This window comes from Mus pahari, chromosome 6 (assembly GCF_900095145.1).
Source record: "Mus pahari chromosome 6, PAHARI_EIJ_v1.1, whole genome shotgun sequence".
In the NCBI taxonomy this organism is placed as follows: Eukaryota; Metazoa; Chordata; class Mammalia; order Rodentia; family Muridae; genus Mus; species Mus pahari.
The window spans coordinates 41,131,286-41,152,552 of NC_034595.1; the positions used below are offsets into that span (position 1 = coordinate 41,131,286).

General features: G+C 45.5%; 1 protein-coding gene across 1 annotated transcript in view; it reads left to right on the forward strand.

The window, feature by feature from the left end:
- Positions 1–9,108: 9,108 nt before the first annotated feature.
- Positions 9,109–21,267, forward strand: part of Mtap (methylthioadenosine phosphorylase) — a 48,844-nt gene continuing 36,685 nt past the window's right edge. The window contains exons 1-3 of the mRNA XM_021200196.2: positions 9,109–9,171; positions 9,273–9,342; positions 16,426–16,775. Of these exons, the coding sequence (XP_021055855.2) occupies positions 9,109–9,171; positions 9,273–9,342; positions 16,426–16,775 (483 nt within the window). The remainder of the gene's footprint in view (positions 9,172–9,272; positions 9,343–16,425; positions 16,776–21,267) is intronic.

The following is a 21,267-nucleotide window of genomic DNA, read 5'->3' on the forward strand; positions in this document are numbered from 1 at the left end:
TGTGTATGGGTGTGTGTGTGTGTGTGTGCGTGTGTATGTGTGTATGTGTGTGTATGGGTGTGTGTGTATGTGTGTGCGTGTGTATGTGTGTATGTGTGTGTATGGGTGTGTGTGTGTGTGTGTGTGTGTGTGTGTGTCCATCTGTCCTATTTGTTCTCTTTTTCTTGAAAACCCTAACATATCTAGCATTGCTTTCCCACTGAAAACCAACCAGTATTGTTCCAGAAAGCCGTAGTCCCCTGGAAACCAACCAGTGTTTGGACCAAAGGCATCAATTAAATACAAAGTTAGTTTATTCCCTCCTCATCATTGACTTCCTGTCTCCCACTCCCTGACCTGAAGGGAAATGTGTGTGAGATGCTTGCTTCATCCTGGCATCCATTGTTCTGCAATTGGATCCAAGCACATCTGCTTCTGTTCTGCCTCTAGCAACTCCCAGGAGCCCTAGTCACAAGCCAAGAAGGAAACTCTTGGGTATGTCTGTACATCATATCTTTTAAATGTGTTTAAAATAATATCTTTCCTCTAGAAAGTTATAAATTACCCCAAATGTGAAGTTACCTTTACTATTAAGAGCAAATAATTAGCCAGGCAGTGGTGGCACACGCCTTTAATCCCAGCACTTGGGAGGCAGAGGCAGGCAGGTTTCTGAGTTCAAGGCCAGCCTGGTCTACAGAGTGAGTTCCAGGACAGCTAGGGTTAGACAGAGAAACCCTGTCTCAAAAAATAAATAAATAAATAAAAGAGCAAATAATTAGATGTGTCGCTCAACATGAAATATCTTTTACTATGTTCTAATAGATGGATGTATATATATAAATTAAATGCATACATTCCCTTTAATCCTTTTCCAGACGTGTCAATATGTGAATTTTAATTCTTCACTATCAATTCCAGTGGGGCCATCTGTTGATATTTAAAAGGCCTACCACACTAGAATGAGACTTCTTAATGGGCACAGGTACATCTAAAAGTAATAAAACATACTCGGCTGAAGACCGTAACAATATCAGAGATTATAATTTCCAAAGATTAAAATCTATTGTCTAAGAAAATTTGGCAGTAAAATGCAATGACGTTCAACTGCCTTTACATATAAACACTAATTATCATGAAGCATTTGTAAAAAGATTAAAACAGTTTATTATATCTTCCTTCAATTTATCCTCTAGACAAAAATATAAATCAGAAAACTGTAGAATCTACTTGCTAAAAAACATCTGTGTCCTGAATGCCCTGTGGAATTTAAGCAGAGCTCTTTAGAGTGATGTAGAAAGATGAGAGATGCCAATGTATGCAAGAGTCAAGGTAATGTCGATGGTTGAGTGGGGTGGGGAGAGTCTGGGACCAGAAGGACACTGAGTGTCATCCATGGATACTGTGCAAGATTACGGAATGAAAACACTAGTCAGTCCAACTTACCTGGAAATCCTAAAAATACAGGTTTTCCTACTTAAAAGATAAACAAATTTCAAATGTTGGTATCTTATTTTGTGTGCATATGGGGTGGTGTATGCATATGTATATTTGCATGTGTGTGAGCACATGTATTCACCTGTGTACAGATATGCAGATGCCTGATGTTGCTGTCTCGTGTTTTCTTCAGTCATTCTCCGTCTCACATACTGAAGCGGGGACTCTCAATTGATCCCACAGCTTACTGATCTAGTCTAGCTAGCCAGCTTTGCCCCACAGATCTGCTGCCCCTGGCTCCAAGTGCCAGGATTGCCGGTAGCTACCACATCTGCTCAGCTCTTACATGGGTTCTGTTAATCTGAGCTCCAGTCCTCAAACTTGCATGGCAAGGGCTTCATTCACTGAGTCATCTCCCTATCGCAATACTTTATTTTAAAAACAAGAATCAGCGGCAAGACGAAGGAAATGTGTCTGTTTCAAAAACTCTGCCCAGGCCCCTCCCACAGTGGTGCGCTCTGACCTCTGGCCGCTTGCAGGATTTAATTTCTCACTGCCCTTCAATCACTTTTCAATAACGGCATCTCTGCAAACGTAGCATACTGTTTCACACTGGGCATCTCTTCGGTATACATCCTCCAGCCACGTCTGAAAGCTTCCCTTTGCCCCTTTCTTATCTGTGAACATGTAGAACGTCTCTTTCACCCCTAACTGAGCTAAACTTAACATCCCTTGTGCTCCGCTACTGCAATGTCTAGAGATCTCAAGTTCAAGTACAGTATTTTGCTCTTACTTAACTGAAGCTTGCTAAACTTCCCCAAAGTAGAAGTGCTTTGTCCTTCTCCATATTCAAGTTTCCTCTTCTTCCTCCTCTTCCTCCTCCTCCTCCTTCTCTTCATCCTTTTTGTTTTCAAGACAGTGCTTTTCTGAGCAGCCCTGGATATTCTGGAACTTACTATATAGACCAGGCTTCTCTTGAACTCAGAGATCCCCCTGCCTCTGGGATCAAAGGGATATGTCACCACCTCTGGCCATAGTCGCAACTCTTCATGCAGCTCCTGCCACAGCACCAATGTACCCACCACCACCACCATCATGACTTGCACTTATCAAGTTCCAAGTGTCTCACACTAGTTCTGAGGACTCACCCTCGTCTCACAGATGAAGGAACAAATGTGATGACATCCCACAGCCAACAGAGGGCACCAGAAGCCCCAGTCTTAGGCCAGGCGCAGGGATCAGATTTCCACAAGCAGCAGGGAGTCAAATCCAGTCCAAAGTCACTCCCTAGTACCTGGTCGTTCTTCAACACTGCATCCCTTTCCTTTGCCGTCTTTCAGTTGGCAATCAAATGCAAGCCTAAGCGAGAGCCTGCTCCGGAGTGATTTTATGAGGACAGTAGAGTTGAAGACTAACTCCAGTTAGCCTTCCCGATCCACAGCGCCTGATTCAGACTTGGGAAAAACAGGCACGAGAGGACTGACCCTCTGATAACCCCGCTAAGCAGTTTCTTTCCGTGCAAGCAACAGTTTAACCAAATAGGCCCTCTTGTTTTTTCTACCGCTCTTTGTCATCGCAGTGAAATCCAAGTTGGGTTTCCCGTGAGAAATCAAGCAGCAAAGGCTGAGAGATTTGGTTTTTTGTCACCTATAATAATGCAACGGAATGCCTTTTATTCTCATTCAAGCAATCGTATTGCTTATCTACACGACTAAGAAATGGTCGAGCTCAAAGCTGGTCTGGTCTCTGCTCCTGCACCAGGATAGTCGCTTCACAGGAATGTTTGAAGTTTCAGGTCAACAGAGGTCACTCTCAAAAACCAGTGTTTCTGCATTTTCCTTTGCACACAAGGGCTTGTACTTCAGATATTGTTCCTGGCTTTATCTGATTACGAATAGCCAACAAAAGTAGTTAAGTGTTTAGAAAAGGTGAAGACCTGAGAATACATGAGGTCCTCTGTTGAGACTTGGATAATTTAAGTGAGGAGCAACGGGGAAGTCAGTCCATATATTAATCACCAATCCAAGAACATTGTGTCTGTGTGCACTGTCTTTCTCTGGCTAACACTGGTGAATTAGTTGGTCACAATCTGATAAAGGAGTGTCCTAAAAGTTCATGGAAAAACATTAATGATGTCCTGTCCATCAATCACAGCCCACTTTTTGTAAGGATTCAACTGGACCTTCGACATTTTAGCTGGTACTTGCTTCAAAATGAATTATGTACTTGTGGTTAAAATTCTACACCCCTTTGTTTTGCATTTGCAACATCAACGGTTTAATCTTTTACCTAATGATGATTTTATTTCTCTAGTTTTTAAGCAAAGTTCCATTCCCTAGACATGTCTTACTTCTCTCAAAAATGTTTTTTTATTCCTGACTTGTGAGATGTGCTGCCACCTGCTGGTCATTTGTATGTAATACATATGAATCTTTGTCATGCTCAGGAAAATACCAAGGGGCTGGAGCGTTATTCAACAATTAACTGAAGAACATTACTACACAATACATTTATCACTTTAGAACAAGTCTTTTGGGGTAAGCACTTTTCACACTATTTGCATCTTTCTTTCTCTTTCACATGGGAAGTCAATATTCCTGGAGTGGTAGTTCTTTATGTTGAAGGCCAATTGAGGGAGGAGGGAAAAAGCACTTTACTGCCGCCTGCTGCTCATGTTCCTCAGCATTTCACGCTCTTTTTATTTTTGACTGACCTGAGGTAATTTCATGTGTTAGGAGTTACAGTGTGTTGTATCAATGCACCAGTACAGGGTGATGGTCATATCATTACGTTTGGCATATCTACCACTTCCAACATTTGTCATGTCTCTGCTAAGGACACTCAAAATCCTCTCTACAGGCTATTCTGAGTTATCTGATCCATTATCCCATTGTGTTGTAGAACACCAGAAGCCATTTATCCTAACCATCTGTAGCCCTCTACGTGTGTTGTTTAAACATTAATAATAATAATAATAATCTGTGTTCCTTTTTCATTTGCTCAATTATTTATTCAATAAATGAATATAAATTATGCTGAGCCACTGAACCATTCAAGATGACTGAATTTCAAAATTGTGATCAATGTGAAAAAAAAAAAGGGGGGGGGAAGGGAAGAATTTCAAGTCAAGCCTGCATCGAGGTAAGTTTCAAGGTGTTCCTGGAGTGACCCACTTAGTGGCCAAAGTGATATCTGGAGAAAGGGAAAGAAGAAAGAAAAATTCAGGAAAAAAGAGTGAAAGGGAGAGGGAAGTAGAGAGGGAGGAGGGTGGGGACGTGTCAGTCACAGAGAGGACAGCCTGATGCTTCCTTTTATGTTAAGTGCATCGTATGCATGGAACTCTTAAAACAAGGGCCAGACAGGGGTGATGAGAACAAGATCTGTCTGACATTTTAGCTGAGTGATGGCCATTGCCGTCAAGTGGTCTAGAATCATCTCCTTGCATGTGGCCAAGGTCTTTGGGGAGGACAGCGAAACACTCAGTGCACCCCTGGTCTCTGGTGTTAACGTGTTGCATAGGGACACCACTGCCACCCAGTTTGTGTTTGGGGAAAAGAGGGTACTTCTTTAGTTTTTCAGTTAAAGATATTCCATTCATTTTCATAATCACTAGTCCCAGTGTGGGGAAAATTGTATATACTATTAGCACGTAAAAAGTAATCTAAACTTTAAATTTAATTTAAAATTTAAGTATATGACAAGACTCAGAAAATATTCATCATAATTGCACAATACTTTTCATGCAATATGGGATGTATATCTAAGAAATAAGATTAAATTCAACCAAGATGAATATACTGAAAAAATCAGACTTTGATGAAATAAATTGAAGCTGACATACATAAATGAAAAGGTTTTTTGTGTGTTCTTGTATTGAAAGAACTAACATCACAGGTGACCTAGCCTGCTCGGTCAGTCAACAGGTTCTCCAGTGCTGGAGTGAGGATTAAAAAGAAAATGACAGTTAGACAACATTGTAGCGTGACCCCAGTCAATTCTGAGACTGAAGGCAAATTTAATTTTCCCAATCTGCTTTTATACCATTTTAATTACATGCAAGTATTAAGGGCGAGCAGCACAATAAAGAACAAGTAGGGCATACACAAAGTCCCAGGGTTACTCCCATTGTTTTCCAGAGCTTGTCAAAATGGCCAAAACACCTGAGCCCACTTCCTTGTCCAAGCCCAAAATCTTGCCTGAAGCCTATTTCTTTTATTCCACCATAAGATTAAAATTCCTGCCTTAACCTAATTCCCTATTGTAGGCTAAAGTTAGAATCTTGCTTCCGTATCATGCCCTAAAGTCAGATTCCTGCCTGAGCTTACTTCCTTGTCATGACCAATGTCAGATTCTTGCCAGAAAACCATTTCCTTGTCCTTGGCCAATGTCAGCACCCCAAAGGGTTCTCCACACACAGATATGTCCTACAGATGATAAACACCTTCAGCAAAGTGGCTGATGCAAAATAAACTCAAAAAAAAAAAATCAGTAGTCCTTCTATGTATAAGTGATAAATGGGCTGAGAAAGAAATCAGGCAAATAACATACTTCATAATAGGCACAAATAATATAAAATATCTTGGTGTACCTCTATTCAAGCAAGTGAAAGACCAGTGTGACAAGACTTAAAGTCTCTGAAGAGAAAATTGAAGAAGGTATCAGAAGATGGAAAGATCTCCCATCCTCATGGTTCAGTAGGATTGAAATAAAAAAAAAAAAATAGTATCTTACCAAAAGCAATCTACAGACTCAATACAATCCCCAGACTTAAAAAAAAAAAAAAAAAAAAAAAAAATTCTCAACTTCATCTGATGTAGTGGTTTCAGTATTGTTGGCCCGGGGAGTGGCACTATTAGGAGGTGTGGCTTTGTTGAAGTGGGTGTGGACTTGGTGGAGGAAGTGTGTCACTGTGGGGGTAGGCTTTAAGAGCTTCCTCCAAACTGCCTGAGGATGCCAGTTTTCTCCTGTTTATCTTCAGAACAAGATGTAGAACTCTCAACTCCTCCAGCACCATGCCTGCCTGGCACTGCCATGCTTCCTGCCATGATGATCATGGACCGAACCTCAGAATCAATAAGCCAGCCCCAATTAAGTTAAACTTCATAAGAGTTGCCTTGATCATGGTGCCTCTTCACAGCAATGGAATCCCTAAGACATATGGAAAAACAAAAAAACCCAGGATAGCTAAAACAATCCTGTACAATAAAAGACCTTCTGGATGTATCACAATTCCTGATTTCAAGCTATACTACAGAGCAATAATGATTAAAAAAACCGCATGATATTGGCATAAAAACAGACAGATTGATCAGTGAAATAGAATCAAAGACCCTGAAATAAACCCACACACCTACAGACACTTGATTTTTGACCAAAAAAAAAAAAGCATCTTCAACAAATGATGCCAGTCTCACTGTATGTCTGCATGTAGAAGAATGCAAATATATCCATATTTATCACCCTGCACAAAACTCAAGTCCAAAGTATCAAAGACCCCCAACATAAAATCAGATACACTGAATCTAATAGAAGAGAATGTGGGAAAGAGCCTTGAACATATTGGTACAGGAGACAAGCTCCTGAACAGAACACCAACAGTTCAGGCACTCAGGGCAACAATGAATAAATGGGACCTCATGAAACTGAAAAGCTTCTGTAAAGCAAAGGACACAGTCAATGGGACAAAGTGACAGCCTACAGAGTGGGAAAAGAACTGTCAATGGGACTAAACGGCAGCCTACAGAATGGGAAAAGAGTTTCATCTACTCTACATCCAACCTAGGGCTCATACACTCTGTGTGTGTGTGTGTGTGTGTGTGTGTGTGTGTGTGTGTGTGTGTGTGTGTGTGTGTTCAAAAAGTTACACACCAACAAACCAAATAACCCAATTTTTAAAATGAGGTACAGAGTTAAAAAGGGAATTCTCAGTAGAAGACTCTTGAATAGACAAGAAGCACACACACACACACACACACACACACACAAATGTTTAACTTCCTTAGCCATCAGGGAAATGCAAATCAAAACAACTCTGAGGTTCCATCTCACACCCATCAGAATGGCTAAGATCAAAACTCAAAGGGCAGCACCTAGCACGTACTGGCAAGGAGGAGCAAGAGAACACACTCCTCCATGGTTGGTGGAGTGCAACCTTGCACAACCACTTTGAAAATCAGGGGAAAGAATGAATAAGGAAAATGTGTACATCTACACAATAGAATACTACTCAGCTATTAAAAACAAAGACATTACAAAATTTGTAGGCAAATGGATGGAAGTAGAAAATATCATCCTGAGTGAGGTAACCCAGACCCAAAACAAATATAACCGTGATATGCACTCACTTATAAGTGGATATTAACTATAAAGTACAGGATGGGATACCCGTGCTATCCACAGACCCAAAGAAGCTAAGTAACAAGAAGGGGCCAAGAGAGGAGTCTTAAATCTCCCTCAGAAGTGGGTATGAAATAGATATCAGAGAGAGAGGGAGGAAGGGAACGGGATGAGAGAAGAGGAAGGGCTCAGGGGTGGGGATCAGGTTTTGAGGGGAGAAGGCTGGGAGAGGGAATGGAAATAGGTGTGGGGGGGCAACTCTGGGAAGAGCCAGTGATTTGGAATGGGAAGAACCTTTCTGAGCCTCCTAGCAACTGGAGCTATGGAGACTGAAGTCACCACACAGGACTTCCAGTGGAGGGAGGGGACAGCAACCCAGCCACAAAAACTTTGACCCAAAATATGCCCTGACTGCAAGAGGTGCAGGGATAAAGATGGGAGCAGAGTTTGAGGGAATGGCCAACTAATGGCTGGCCAACCTGAGACACATTCCATGGGAGAGCCAGCCCTTGACACTATTAATGACACTCTGCTATGCTTGCAGACAGGAGTCTAGATTAACTGTCTTCTGAGAGGCTTCATTTAGCAGCTGATGGAAACAGATAAACATTAGGCAGAGCTCAGGAAGTCTTGTGGAAGAGTGGAGGAAAGGAGTGAAGGAGCCAGGGGGTTAAAGACACCACAAGAAGACCTACAGAATCAACTAACTTAGGCTCACGGGGGCTCATAGAAACTAAACCACCAACCAAAGAGCATGTGTGGGCTGGACCCAGACCTCTTACACAATTGTTGCTGACATGCAGCTTGGTCTTCACATGTTGGGGTCTCCCACCTCCTTGTTGCTGCCAAGCCTACCTTGCTGTTACATTAATCACTCTCCTTCAAAACACCAGCCCCCTACAGGCGCTGAGACCCACCAGAGAGTTCCTGTGTCTCCACCGCCTACCAAGAGGACCCCCCTCTCCCCGGATCTCCCAGAATGCAGAATCCTTGGACCGCCTACGCCAACAGACATTCATCCCTGCCTCGATCCTTGGACCCGCCTACGATCGGACTGCCGCTGGCAACTTCAAAGACTGAGGAGGGGGCTGGGAATTTTTCCANGTTATTTAAACGGAGTTCGGTTATTAAACTTTGAGCCTTGATCAGTAGAAATTGTCTAGGCTTCATTTTTCCTTTCGCAGCCTATTCCCTTTTAGGATATTCCCGCCCTTCAGGACGAACCTGGACCGGAGTGTTTCCACGCGGGCAGGAACACTCATTCACATGGATCCCTTAACAACTGGAGTCAAGGCTATCTCCACTGACTCTGAAATGCTTCCTGGGTACTTGTGGCACTGAGGCAGCCTGGAGGCCAGCATGAGCTTTGATATGCTAATAGGTACAACGGGTAAGAAGCCGTGGATGTGCCTTCTGCTGGAGGTAAGGGAAATAATAAATCCTTTTGGTAGATGGGAAATGAGCTTCACAAGTTTCTGAGGAATGTTGGCTTTTATCCAACCACCAGAAATCCTCTTATGCAGATTGAGCTCATTTCTGGATATTTGGTGGGCCTTTTGGCTTTGGGGGAATTGGATTATGGGACAGTGCACGGTGAGAAATAGCCTGGTCCTCGGTTGAGCTAAATAAAGTCTTTGAAGCCCCCAGAGACCCTGAAGGGATGGTAGGAACTTCACCTGCTCCCAGGCACCAGGTACTAGCCCCGCCCCCATAGATTTGTGGCCATCGGTCACATAATAGCAATGCCCCAAGCTCTTCCACATGGAGATGAGGCATCCCTAATATTTCAGATCAAGACAATAGGAAAAGAGATGCGACCGTGATCAAGTAAGTTCAAGACAGAGATCTCCATACTAATAAGGCACCTAGATACCTGGAGGGCGTTGTCAGTAAGATTCTCTTTCCAGACTTTCCTCCCTGCAAAGGGTATTTAATCTCAGACCCACCCTGAGAAGTAAGGTATGGTTTTATGTATCTACTTCCCACCATGACAATAAATGGTTTGGAACCATAGACTGTCTCCTTTCATCGGGATCCACCTTGGGGAGCCATGGAGAAGGCCTTTGCCTACAGAGCTGCTGTCTAATCTCCAGTAGAAGGCCCCTCTGCACTCCCAGCCACAACTGCCACCAATCTTGCTGCCAGTTAAGCCAAGGACAATCCCCATGGGGCCAACCAGAGCGCCCCTTCCCACCCCCAGCCCCAGGATAGACCCAGCCCTCGGTCTCCCACTCCATTCTCTGCTCTTCTGCTACTCGCAGTGACACCTGGGTGTCCAAGGGTCTGAGAACCCCATGGCCCCAGCCTCATCACATACCCTGGGACACCACACACACACACACACACACACACACACACACACACACACACACACGGCAATGGGCTATGCACAGACAGCCTCGTCTCCAGTCGAGCTGAGGTCTTGAACCCCAGTGGTACCTGGTGGGTGGTAATTTCCACCTACATGGGATGGAAGGCATTTGACCATGTGTCCTGGACCCCGGCTCCTGTCGAAGTTACCACCCCTACAGTCCCCACAGGAGAGGTATGTGGCTAGAGGTGTGTAGACAATGTCCCAAGCTTCTGGCATTCTGGCTAGACTCCTCCCCACAGTTACCTAGCAACAGCAAGATAACAAAGCCCACTATAAGAGGGGCTGTTTGGCCCCTCCTTGCTCTCTTAAGCTTTCACCTTTCTTACTCTCTAGCTCTTTTTCTTCCCCCCCCCCCCCCCCAACGTGGCCATGGCCGGTCTTTCTCTCTTTCTACCTTCTCTCTTTTCCCCTGCCTTTCTACAATAAAGCTCTATAGACTCCATAGACTGCCTCTGTTCATCAAGGCCCGCTGTGCTTAATCGATGGGATAGGCTTCCTTCTAACGAGCCACGTCTAACTTCCAGTCAGAAGGCCTTCCTACACTGCAGCCACGGACTGGACTAAACTCTCACCTGCGTGGGAACCACCCAGCGCCCTATCCCCTCCTGCCCTCTCTTCCCTTATCTCCGGGGCAGAGTGCCACCCTGGGGGCCCCTGTTCTATTCTCAGCTCCTCTGCCTTATCCAGTGTGGGATGCCGGAGACTGAGAACCTGGTATCTGGGGCTGCCCCTTGTCCACCACCCGCCATGTGGGGTCAGTGACTTAACACAGCCAGATGCCCACCCAGGGTCGCGTGGAAAGTGTCCAGCAGTCCTCCTGCGTCTGCCCACCCAGAGCACCGGAACTCTGGCAGGACACAGGCACTCTCCTACTCCCCTACAACCATGGCCATGCACACACACACACACACACACACACAGAGAGAGAGAGAGAGAGAGAGAGAGAGAGAGAGAGAGAGAGAGAGAACCAGTTCCAGCTTCCCCCACATCTCAGCCTGAGCTTTCCCACCCCCAGGTGGTGCCTTGGGGCTTTGCTACAGCCTGACACCGCCCACTCAGCATGGGATAAGTGCAGTCACATAACTCCTCACATCCCAGCCCCCTAAGCAGCCATGCCCTGTGATGGAGCAGAGGCGGGACCCACAACCCTACGTCGGAGTTTCCTTTGAATATGACAAAGACAGGTATTCTCTATCTCTCCATCTTATCCAAAATTCTATCATTTTGTGGGGTCGGGGTCGGGGGTGGGGTGGGTGGGAGGTGGTTGTGGGTTTTGCTTGGCTGGCTGCACTGTGAAGCCTGGGTTGGCCTAGAACTTACTATGTCCTGATGATGTCCTTGATCTCCCAGCAGTTGTCCTGCCTCAGCCTCCTAAAGGCTGTGATTCCATGTGCAATTTTTCTACTACAGTCCAAAATACTTAAGTATTAACAAATACACTACAATCTCCAGCCTATCGCAGGCCACCCTTTCCACCTCCTTGCTTTTATTTAAGTTGCATCTGTCTTCTCTCCACACAGCTCTCTTGAAGTGGATCCTCTTCCACTCCCAACTTACCATAGGACAACTTTTCCTCCAGGGGTTAATTCCTCTCTGCATACAGTATTACTGAAATTCTCAGATCATCGAAAGGAGAAAATTCCATCCCACTGAATCTGTCTTCTAGTCATGACCCAGTACCTTCTCCCTTTTTATTAAAACTATGAAGGAGGGATTCTGAGTGTATTCAGAAGTCTTGGAGAGATGGTTCCACAGTTAATATTGACTGCTTTTCTAAAGGACCCAGGTTTGGTTCCTAGCCACCACATGGCCGCTAACAATTCTCTGTAACCTCAACCCCATGAATGCAAGACACTCATACACATAAAGTAGAAAGAATAGAGATGTTTGGGGGTAGCAGCCTTCCTACATACCAAAGACAAAAAGAGTGAGAAAGAAAACAGCAAAGGAAGGCCTTGCATAGCAGCCTCAAGTGAATAAAGACCTGGGAATAAGCGAATTCTTGGAAGTAGGAGACTTCTAAAATGTAAAATTCAAAACACCAAAGAAATACATTGAAGAAGACACAAGATGGAGAGACCTCCCATTTCCATGGATTGGTAGGATTAATATTATGAAAATGGTCATTCCACATTCAATGCAATTTTTATCAAACTATAACTCAATTCTTCACAGAAGTTGTTTCTAACAAGGCTGGACCAGATGTGTTAGAATACTGTGGTTTGGCTCCTCTTTCTTTTTTGAGACTGAGTCTTTTGAGGAAACTCTGGCCTGGAATTCACTATGTAACCAGGCTGGCCTCAAACTCAGAAATCTGCCTCCCAAAAGATGGGATTAAAGGCATGCACCACCATGCCTCACTCACGTGTTCTTTTGAAGCCAATTATTTGCTCTAGCAAGACAGCTCTCAGTAGGTAGAGGGCTTTGTATGCAGAACTAATGAGTTAGATCCCAGTTCCCACATGGAGCAGGCAAAACAGAAAACAAAAAACGAAACCATTCCTATGAGTTGTCCTCTGACCTCCACCTGCACAGCTAGAACTTCCAAGCACGTATAATCAAAATGCATACACACGCACACACACACACACACACACACACACACACGCACACACACGCACACACGAATACACACACGCACGCATGCACGCACACACACACACGCACACACCTTTTTTAATAAAATAGTTTTAGAAAATAGAAAATCAACCATCAAAAATCCCATGGTTGTTATTGTAGTGTCAGATCACACTGTTGTCCCTTTTCTGTAATGTACATTGGGACGCTACTGAGTCCTCTGGTGGGTAGAATGACTTTGGTTGAACCACACGTCCCCATACACAGAGAAAAAAAAAAACCGTAGTAATCAACAACTTATATTGGGGCTCCTCACTTCTTTTCTTTTCTTTTTTTAAAGATTTATTTATTTATTTATTTATTATATGTAAATACACTGTAGCTGTCTTCAGACACTTCAGAAGAGGGAGTCAGATCTCCTTAAGGATGGTTGTGAGCCACCATGTGGTTGCTGGGATTTGAACTCTGAACTTTTGGAAGAGCAGTCGGGTGCTCTTACCTGCAGAGCCATCTCACCAGCCCGGGCGCCTCATTTCTTAGAAAAGTACAGAAAAATGTTTCAATTTTGTCTAGAAGTACAGATTTCCTCCCTGAAATATAAGCTATATCCCCCTAGAAACCCTGAGCAGTACGTCCATCTTCACAGGCGCCCCTTGTTGAATAGAAAATGCTTGAGTGTGGCCCACAATCAGCAGGAGGAAAGATCCAAGGGGCACTGTAGTCCGAGCCAGGCTTCTCTGTCCAGGTTATCTGTTATGCTTATAAAAATCCAACTTGTCTAATGTGTCTAGCTTTCCACAGAAAGACAGCGAGGAGAAGTGTCTAGGCCTGCTGACACAAAGTTTGGCTAAGGTTTCTCTTATCAGATGCACCTAGGGACTTGATGTGCCAGGGTGGGCAGACACCCAGGGAGGCCTCCACTCTTTCAGAGGAGAAAGGGAGGGGGGAGGGATTCTGGGAGAGGATGGGGGGGGGGGTTGATCCCTCTTAGCTCCTGGCCATAAAGCTCACTGTCTCCTGCTTGCTCTGCACTGGGTCCACACTGAGTGGCAGGCTTCCAAAGGCCCAACAGATCCATCAGCTGAGAGGCCTTCAGGGAAGTACTTTCATCCAGCAGTATTCTCAGGTTCCAAACTTTTTTCTATTTTTGTAGTAGATTGCGTGTGTGTGTGTGTGTGTGTGTGTGTGTGTGTGTGTGTGTGTGTGTGTATCTTTGAGCATTCATGAGGAGGTCAAAGAACAATCCATAGGAATTGGTTCTCATCTCCTGTAGCTCGGTCCTGTTTTTCCTCCCAGCCCCATGCTCCCTGATAAAAGATTTGGACTCAAAATATATTTACAAATACCTTGGCCGTATAGCTAGGGTCTTCTCTGACTAGATCTTAACTTGAATAACCCAATTGTTTTAACCCACATTCTGTCACATGACTGGTTACCTGTGCTCGGGTACCATGTGTCCGTCTAGTCACATCTTTCTGGGCAAATCTCCCTTGCCTGGCTCTATCCCAGAGTTCTTTCTGCCTCTGGGATGTCCCACTTTCTAGTCTACCATTTCCTATAGGCCAGAGGTTTTTTAATTGACAGGTGATGCATCCATGCAAAACACAAGAAGTTCTCTAGTCTCTTCACTGGGCTCTGACATCAGGCTGGACAGCGAGCTCTTTTACCTACTGAGCCGTCTCACCACCACATCCTAACCTAATATTTTGTATTCCTTCTGCCATTATGTTTAGTTTTTAGGTTTCTGAGACAGTATACCACTATATTGCTCAGGCCGGTCTCAAAGTTACAATCCTGCCACTGCCTTCTGTATGCTAAGACCACAGCCTTACACCACCACCCCCAGCTTTCCATTGTATTTTTATAACCTAAAATGATTGTAACAGAAGAAATGTCTATATCTTGAGAAAACTTAGACACAGAGTGAATGATGGCGACGTATGGGGCTACACAGCACCAGGCAGCATCCACACCAACAGAAGATAGAAATTCGTCAAATGGAGATGCACTGCTGTTGTCTTACTGCTGATGTGAACACCACTGGCTCTCACGCCAAAGACAGTCTGAGAATTTGTTTTGGACCCAAGCATGAGTGTCCATGGCAGGGAACACAGATTTAGTTTAACCCGAATATGTTCCAGGACAGTAACAGTGTCACCAAGTTGTCATAGGAACAACAACAACAACAACAACAAAATCACACAGGAAGACACTTTGAATGCATTCCTGAAAACATCACATAGGTGACTTGCAGGGAAGGACGGAGTGTAGGCCGCAGATGCTATCGATGATGCTTGCCTTTGGGATTGGTGGGAGCTAACTTTGTACACTCCAAAAGGATTTACCCAATAGGCACAAGGACATTAAGGCACACTGAAAGGCAGGTAATAAGTACCACTTCGTGGGGCAAGGCAGGGCAAGGTAATTTGGCTCTGGGCCCGAAACTTTCCAACTCTCCACAATCCCTGAAATCCTGGTTAGTCAATCAGCCTTGTAGAATGTGATGTCGATGGTACTTTTTCTCTGGGAACTTTCAATTAACCCTGCTGAAAAGAAGAAAACAGAATTCCCTTCCTTGATTCCCTTCCCAACCACAGAGTAATTTGTAGCTTTTTCTATATCTAGGGGACCACCCTTAAGCTAGCTGTCGCCCAGGGTTGGAGAGATGGCTCAGAGGTTAAGAGCACTTGTAGAGGTAAATTCAGTTTCCAGTATCCATATCAGGCAGTTCACAGTTGCCTGTTACTCCAGCTGCAGGCTGGATTCAGACACACACACACACACACACCCCTGCAGGTATTTGTGTGTGTATATATATATATATATATATATATATATATATATATACATATATATATGTATTTATATATACACACACAAATATATATGTATATATATGTATATATAATATATTATATATATTATATATATATAATGAAATAAATTAAGAAAAAATAAGATAGCTGCTGCCCAGCATTCCGTTTGGCGCAGCTTGTACCATCAAAGGCTCTAATGACTCGTCCTAGCAGAGAAGGGATAGGGCCTCTCAGAGGGAGTATCCAGGGGAAAGGTCGTCGGGGTCAGAGCCCATCTTGCTGGTATTGCATCACAGAGACACAGGTCCTGATTCTGAATCCTGCTGCACCGTATGCTGCCCTGACATAGAAAGTTTTGTTTTAATTTTTGCTTATTTTATTGGAGTGAGGATTGAAGCTAGGACCTCCTTGGATGCTAGATAAACACTTTAGTGCTGAGCTAAATACCAAGGCCTCTGTTTATTTTTGAGATAGACTCTTAATATCGCTCAAGATGGTTTTGAACTCAATCTGTAACCAAGTAAGACTTTGAACTTGCCATACTGCTTGCTGGTCAGACTGGGATTACAAAAATCTGCATGCACCACTAGCCACTGTATAAAGGATTTTTAAAAATGCCCCTTGCCTGGTAGCACCAGGCTGGGTGTTGGGGGTGGGGTGGGGGGTGGGTAGGGAGTGGGTCCTGCGTCCTTAAAAGCTTCCCGCCAAACAGAAGCTAAATAGACCAGTTTGTAAATCAGAGCTGTCGGGGGACAGGAATCTCAAACTAGCACTCTTCAGTTTCCCTCCGCCCTCCCCCAAAGCCCTGGAAAGCGGCAGGGCCTGATTTTACAGTCCTGGCCACCGGGACAGCCAAATCGCCGCAGAGCTGGCAGTAATGCGCTACCTCACCACGTTCTTGTGAAACAGTTAAAAGACAAAGTGCCAAGCACGTCCTAAGTGGCCTCATTTCTATCTTGATCATGGGCTCGCCATCAGGCTGCACAGTAACAACAGAAGCCCGGAGAAGCCGAAAAGTCTGCAAAAGGGACGGGAGGCGGGAACCTGATTTGAGGAGGAGGAGGGTGGAGGAGAACAGCCAATCCCACGCTCCCCGGGAGGAAGAGGAGGAGCCTGAGCCCGTGGGTCCCCCCCCCGCACTGCTCACTCCCTCGCCGCGCCCGCCGGCCCCGCAGTCTCCTCCCGGTCCCACGCTGCGGCCCGCTGTGGACTCCCCCGGTGCAGACATGGCCTCGGGCTCCGCCTGCACGGCGGTGAAGGTGAGATCACCCTACCAGCTGCGAATGGGCCAGCCCTGCTGGCTTCCTCCTGGAGCCTCCAGGCTGTGTCCCCAGCCCAAGCGCCCCCCACCCATGGCTCAGCAGGGAGGGGACAGGGGCGCGGCACCCAGCGCACCCCGATGTCCCCAGCCTTTGAACTCATCTGAGTTCCGGGCCCGAGCGGTGGTAACCCGGGTTCTGATGGGGTGTGGGGTGCTGGAGGGGGGAGTGGGGTGATGGAGGGGACTGTGCCCCGCTGCCACCCTCTTTTAGTACCACTCCCCCCAGGCGGGAGCTGGCGCGTGGCTCAGCTCCTGCGGCTGCTGCGTCGGTCCCTGTAGTCTTTGGGGACTTGCGCTTCCGCTACCTTGACTCGGCCCACGTGGGAGAGCTGGCACTTGCTCTTTTGCATGCTTCGGCTTCTTTTTCTTCTTCTTCTTCTTTTTTTTTTTTTTTTTTTAACCCCTCCAAACTTAGATTTCCTTTTGCTTTGTTTTACCTCGGCAGCGCAGAGCTGAGGGAGCTCCGAGACTTTTAAAACTGAAAAGGAGCGCGGACTGCTGCTCCCAAGCCTGGAGGCCTCTGCCTTTAAACTGCTTTGCAACCTTGAAAGTTAAGAGTTATTTTCTTAGGCCTCGGGTCCCCAGAGATCTGAACACAAGGGATTCTTGAGCGCCGGGAACAGCTGGCCAGATGAGAGCGTGAGTTCAGAGAGTTGGAGTGAACCTCCCCTGGGTCTTTTAAACACATTCTGATTGATGATGGGTAGAAAGTGGAATAACGGAGCCCAGGAAAAACTGGTGGCTAAGTCCCTTCTAGGCTGTTTATTATTAGCCAAGAACGCAGTTAATTCGATTCACTTTAGGAATTTCTGACCCGTGATACAGGAAGTGCACAGTTTTCTCCAGGCATCCTTTTTGATTGCCTGCAATGCTGTTTGATTCCCTTGCAAGAGGCCCATCTCTGCATTTAGCCTGCAGCCTGCCAGGGCTTTGTATACTGGGGCCTTGCAGGGCTTCATGAACCACTCCGGGTGAGAAGAGGGGGTGAGGTTGCTGCACTTGGTCATACGGGCCAACTTTTTCAAATTATCTCCATTTTGAAAAGGATTATTTACATTTATAGAAAGCCATGGTTCCGGTCAGCAGGAACGGGGCAGGAAGGGTCTTCATGTGCAAGTACAGCAGGTACTTATTTATAAAGTGGAGATTTTACCATATTGAAGGCTGGGAAGGCTAGAAATATGGTGTCTGTATTGGGTATGATTGAGTTTTTAGGAGTAGAGATCATTTCAAATGTTCCTGGGTGTCATTCGGCTACATGCACCATTTCCCCCCTAACAGCATATTTTAGCTGGGGCCAGATATAATAATTTGTTCTTAACTGAAAAAAGGGTATCTTGGCATGTAAAAATCCAAGAAATTTCACTGAGGTAGAGGCCTGTGGTTTGAAGATAGATCTATTTGTCATCTCTGTCCCACAATGTGAGTAAAACCAAGTGGCTGATTCTTCACACTTAATCAGACCCGTCAGGGTAATACTATCCGTGCAATGACCAGCCTATCTCAACAGAAAGAATTTGCTTTAATCTGGTTAGCCTTCTGCCTTCTGCCCAACACACAGTTTCCCTGCAAAGTGAACGTGGTCCACTTAAGAGCAGAAAGAGCTATGTAAATATTGAACGATATGTATTTTTTATCTTGGCAAGCTTTTGAAATAAAACTTAGAGATATAAATGGTGCTCAGAATGCCTGCTGAGTTCTTGAGATTGCAACAGGTGTGAGCATTGCTAATAAAAATTCATGATGCCAGCACTGTGTTCCACCAACTGCTAAGGCAGCACCCCACCTAGGAAACAGGAAGGGGCCCGAAGCCAGAGCGAAATAACCTATTGAAAGGATATCCTCACGCAAGAGTGAAGTGGCTCCGTCTCTGGAGTGCTTGCTGCCCAAGTGTGAGAACATGAGTTTGGACCCTCAACACCCTTGCGGGGTAGCTGGTGGCAGACGCCAGCATCCACAGGTCCTGCCACTAGAGAGGCTGACACGAGAAACTCCTGGGGTTGGAGACTCGCCCAACCAAACTGGTAAGCTCTTGATTTGATGAGAATGAATGAAAAACAGGTTAAGTTTAACCTGAGGACGATACCTGATGTCTGCCCCTGGCTGATCACACACACACACACACACACACACACACACACACACACACACTGCACACAAACTGTATTTTATCTCTACATCAGGTAACACGGGTGGATTGTTTGTTTGCGATCATAAGACCTTACAGATGTGAAGCTGACAGATCAACTAAAGTGCCTCGTACAGGTTCCTAGATCATGACAGACTTACAACCTGGCATTCCCAGCAAGTAGATGTGAGATATTTCTTGGTCCTGAAACAATCGTTTTGTTTGCTTTCCTCTGAGTGGGGAGGAGATAGAGAGCTGGGGCTGCGGGCAAATGCAGGCCGCCTCTGCAGAAAACCACTGGGCAGTCTCCAAGTATGGGCACACACAGGAGGCACGTTTGTGTCCATCCAGCAGGTGGCTTGTGGCATGCACCACCATTCCATCCGTTTCTGAGAATTAACCGTTTTATTATGTACCTCAGTGAAAATGTTCCCCACACTGGACCCAAGAGTTCTGGCCTCCTATTCCCGTGCTGCCTGCCTTCTGTCAGCAGGGGACTCTTCTTCGGGTCCTCCGCTAGAAGGCCAGTGCTGATCACACCTACTTGGAGCTGTTGTTAGATTTAGGTCGCACACCCAGCTCAGTGCTTGCTCCGTTAATGCCAACTCTGGTACTTTCCTTTTATAAATGGAAATATTACCAGGGGTTCGAGTTTCCGCTCAATACCGTTTGGTTTAAGAGATATGATAGACCATTCAGATGAAAAGCATCCCATTTTGTAGGGACAGTTCATGATCTCGAGTAATCTGTCTGTCTACTGGCAGAATCCCACCCAGAAATACTTACTGGAAACCTGCCAGGCTCTGAGACTACACAGTTGAGTGAAACAGCATCCCTGTTTTCTTTAAGTTTGTCTCGTACTGGGGCTGGAAGACTTAAGTCATATGCGGGAGCTGTCAGGATGCTGGGAGTGGCAGAAAAAACCTTTAGGCGTTGGTTTTTTAGCTCTGCTACCAGACTGGCTGTGTGAGGAGGTGGGGCTGGTTGGAGGTGATTAGGTCATGGTTATAGAGCTTGCTTGATGGCAACAGCACCTTTGTAAAAGGCATCAGGCCCTGAGAGCCACATGGTTCTGCCATTTAAGGGACCATCTATAAACCAAAAAGCTAGCTCTCCCTGATACTGAATTGCCCATAATCTTGAGTTCTCCAAGGGCCCGCAGATTGTGAGAAATACGTTTGTAAGTCTGATTTTATTATAGCTCCGTAGGCATATCGAAGATGAGCTGATAGTTGAAATGATGATAGAGAACCTGAGATTCCATGGACAGCTAGGACTGGGGAAGGCTGGGGAAGAACTGGCCACGAAGGCCTTGAAATAGAAACCAGAAACGTCTGCCCTTGTGATCGTGAGAATTGGTTGGGTGTAGGCCTTCCGGATATAAACCACAATAGAGAATTTACTAGTACCCTGAGGCAGAGGGAAGCAGAGTTTTAAGCCAGCCTTAAACTATGTAGAACACACAGTAAGTCAACTATGGCTGTACCGTAAGACCCTATCTCAAAAAAAAAAAAAAAAAAGCCAACACAGTTTTGGATTTGATTCTAAATGCTTTGGAAGCCATTTAAGGATTGTGAACAGAGAGATAGTGTCTGATTTATATTTTTAAGTGATTCCTTGGCTGCTCTGTACAGAATTGCCTATACTGGGCAAAGGACAACATCTGGCCAGAAGCCATGGTGCTTGTGCCAGTCTGGGCTGGCAGCCATAGAAGTAGTGAGGCTCGGCAGGCAGAGTAGAGATAGGGTGTGGGAGGATAGCAAGAGGGAAAGGGGCTTCCCGTGTGTGGCTTCCACCCCTGAAGGGGCTGAGGAGTCCTTTCCAAATAGAAGCAAGGAGGCTGGGTACAGGATTCCCTCCGCTAACGCATTTCCAAGTGGGCGCTAAAGCATGAGGGATGAGGGGGGTCTCTCACAGCAGCAGAAGAACTGCAGAGTATGTCCAGGTAGAAAGGGTAGAAGATAAATGGAGAAAGCAGGAGGCAGAGGCCGTGGATTAATAGGAGCACGTTGCCCAGGAGGACTTGAGAGAAACATTGTCCAGGTTTAGCCATGGGCTGGCAGCGTGCTTGATCATACAGAAGGCAAAGCAAATCTTTGGCAAAAAGAGAGGGAGGGGGATTTGGAGAGCTGCTTCAGTGATCCGGGTTATGCCCCTGGCTAGTTTCTCCTCTGAGAGCTAGGAAAATAATGTTAATCATGTTTAGTTGGATAGGGAGGGAACGTGGTCCCTCTGTAGGTCGGTAGTAGACTTAAAAGTCAGAGGGTCCTGGTTTGGAAGATGGGTTTTGGTTTTTTTTTTT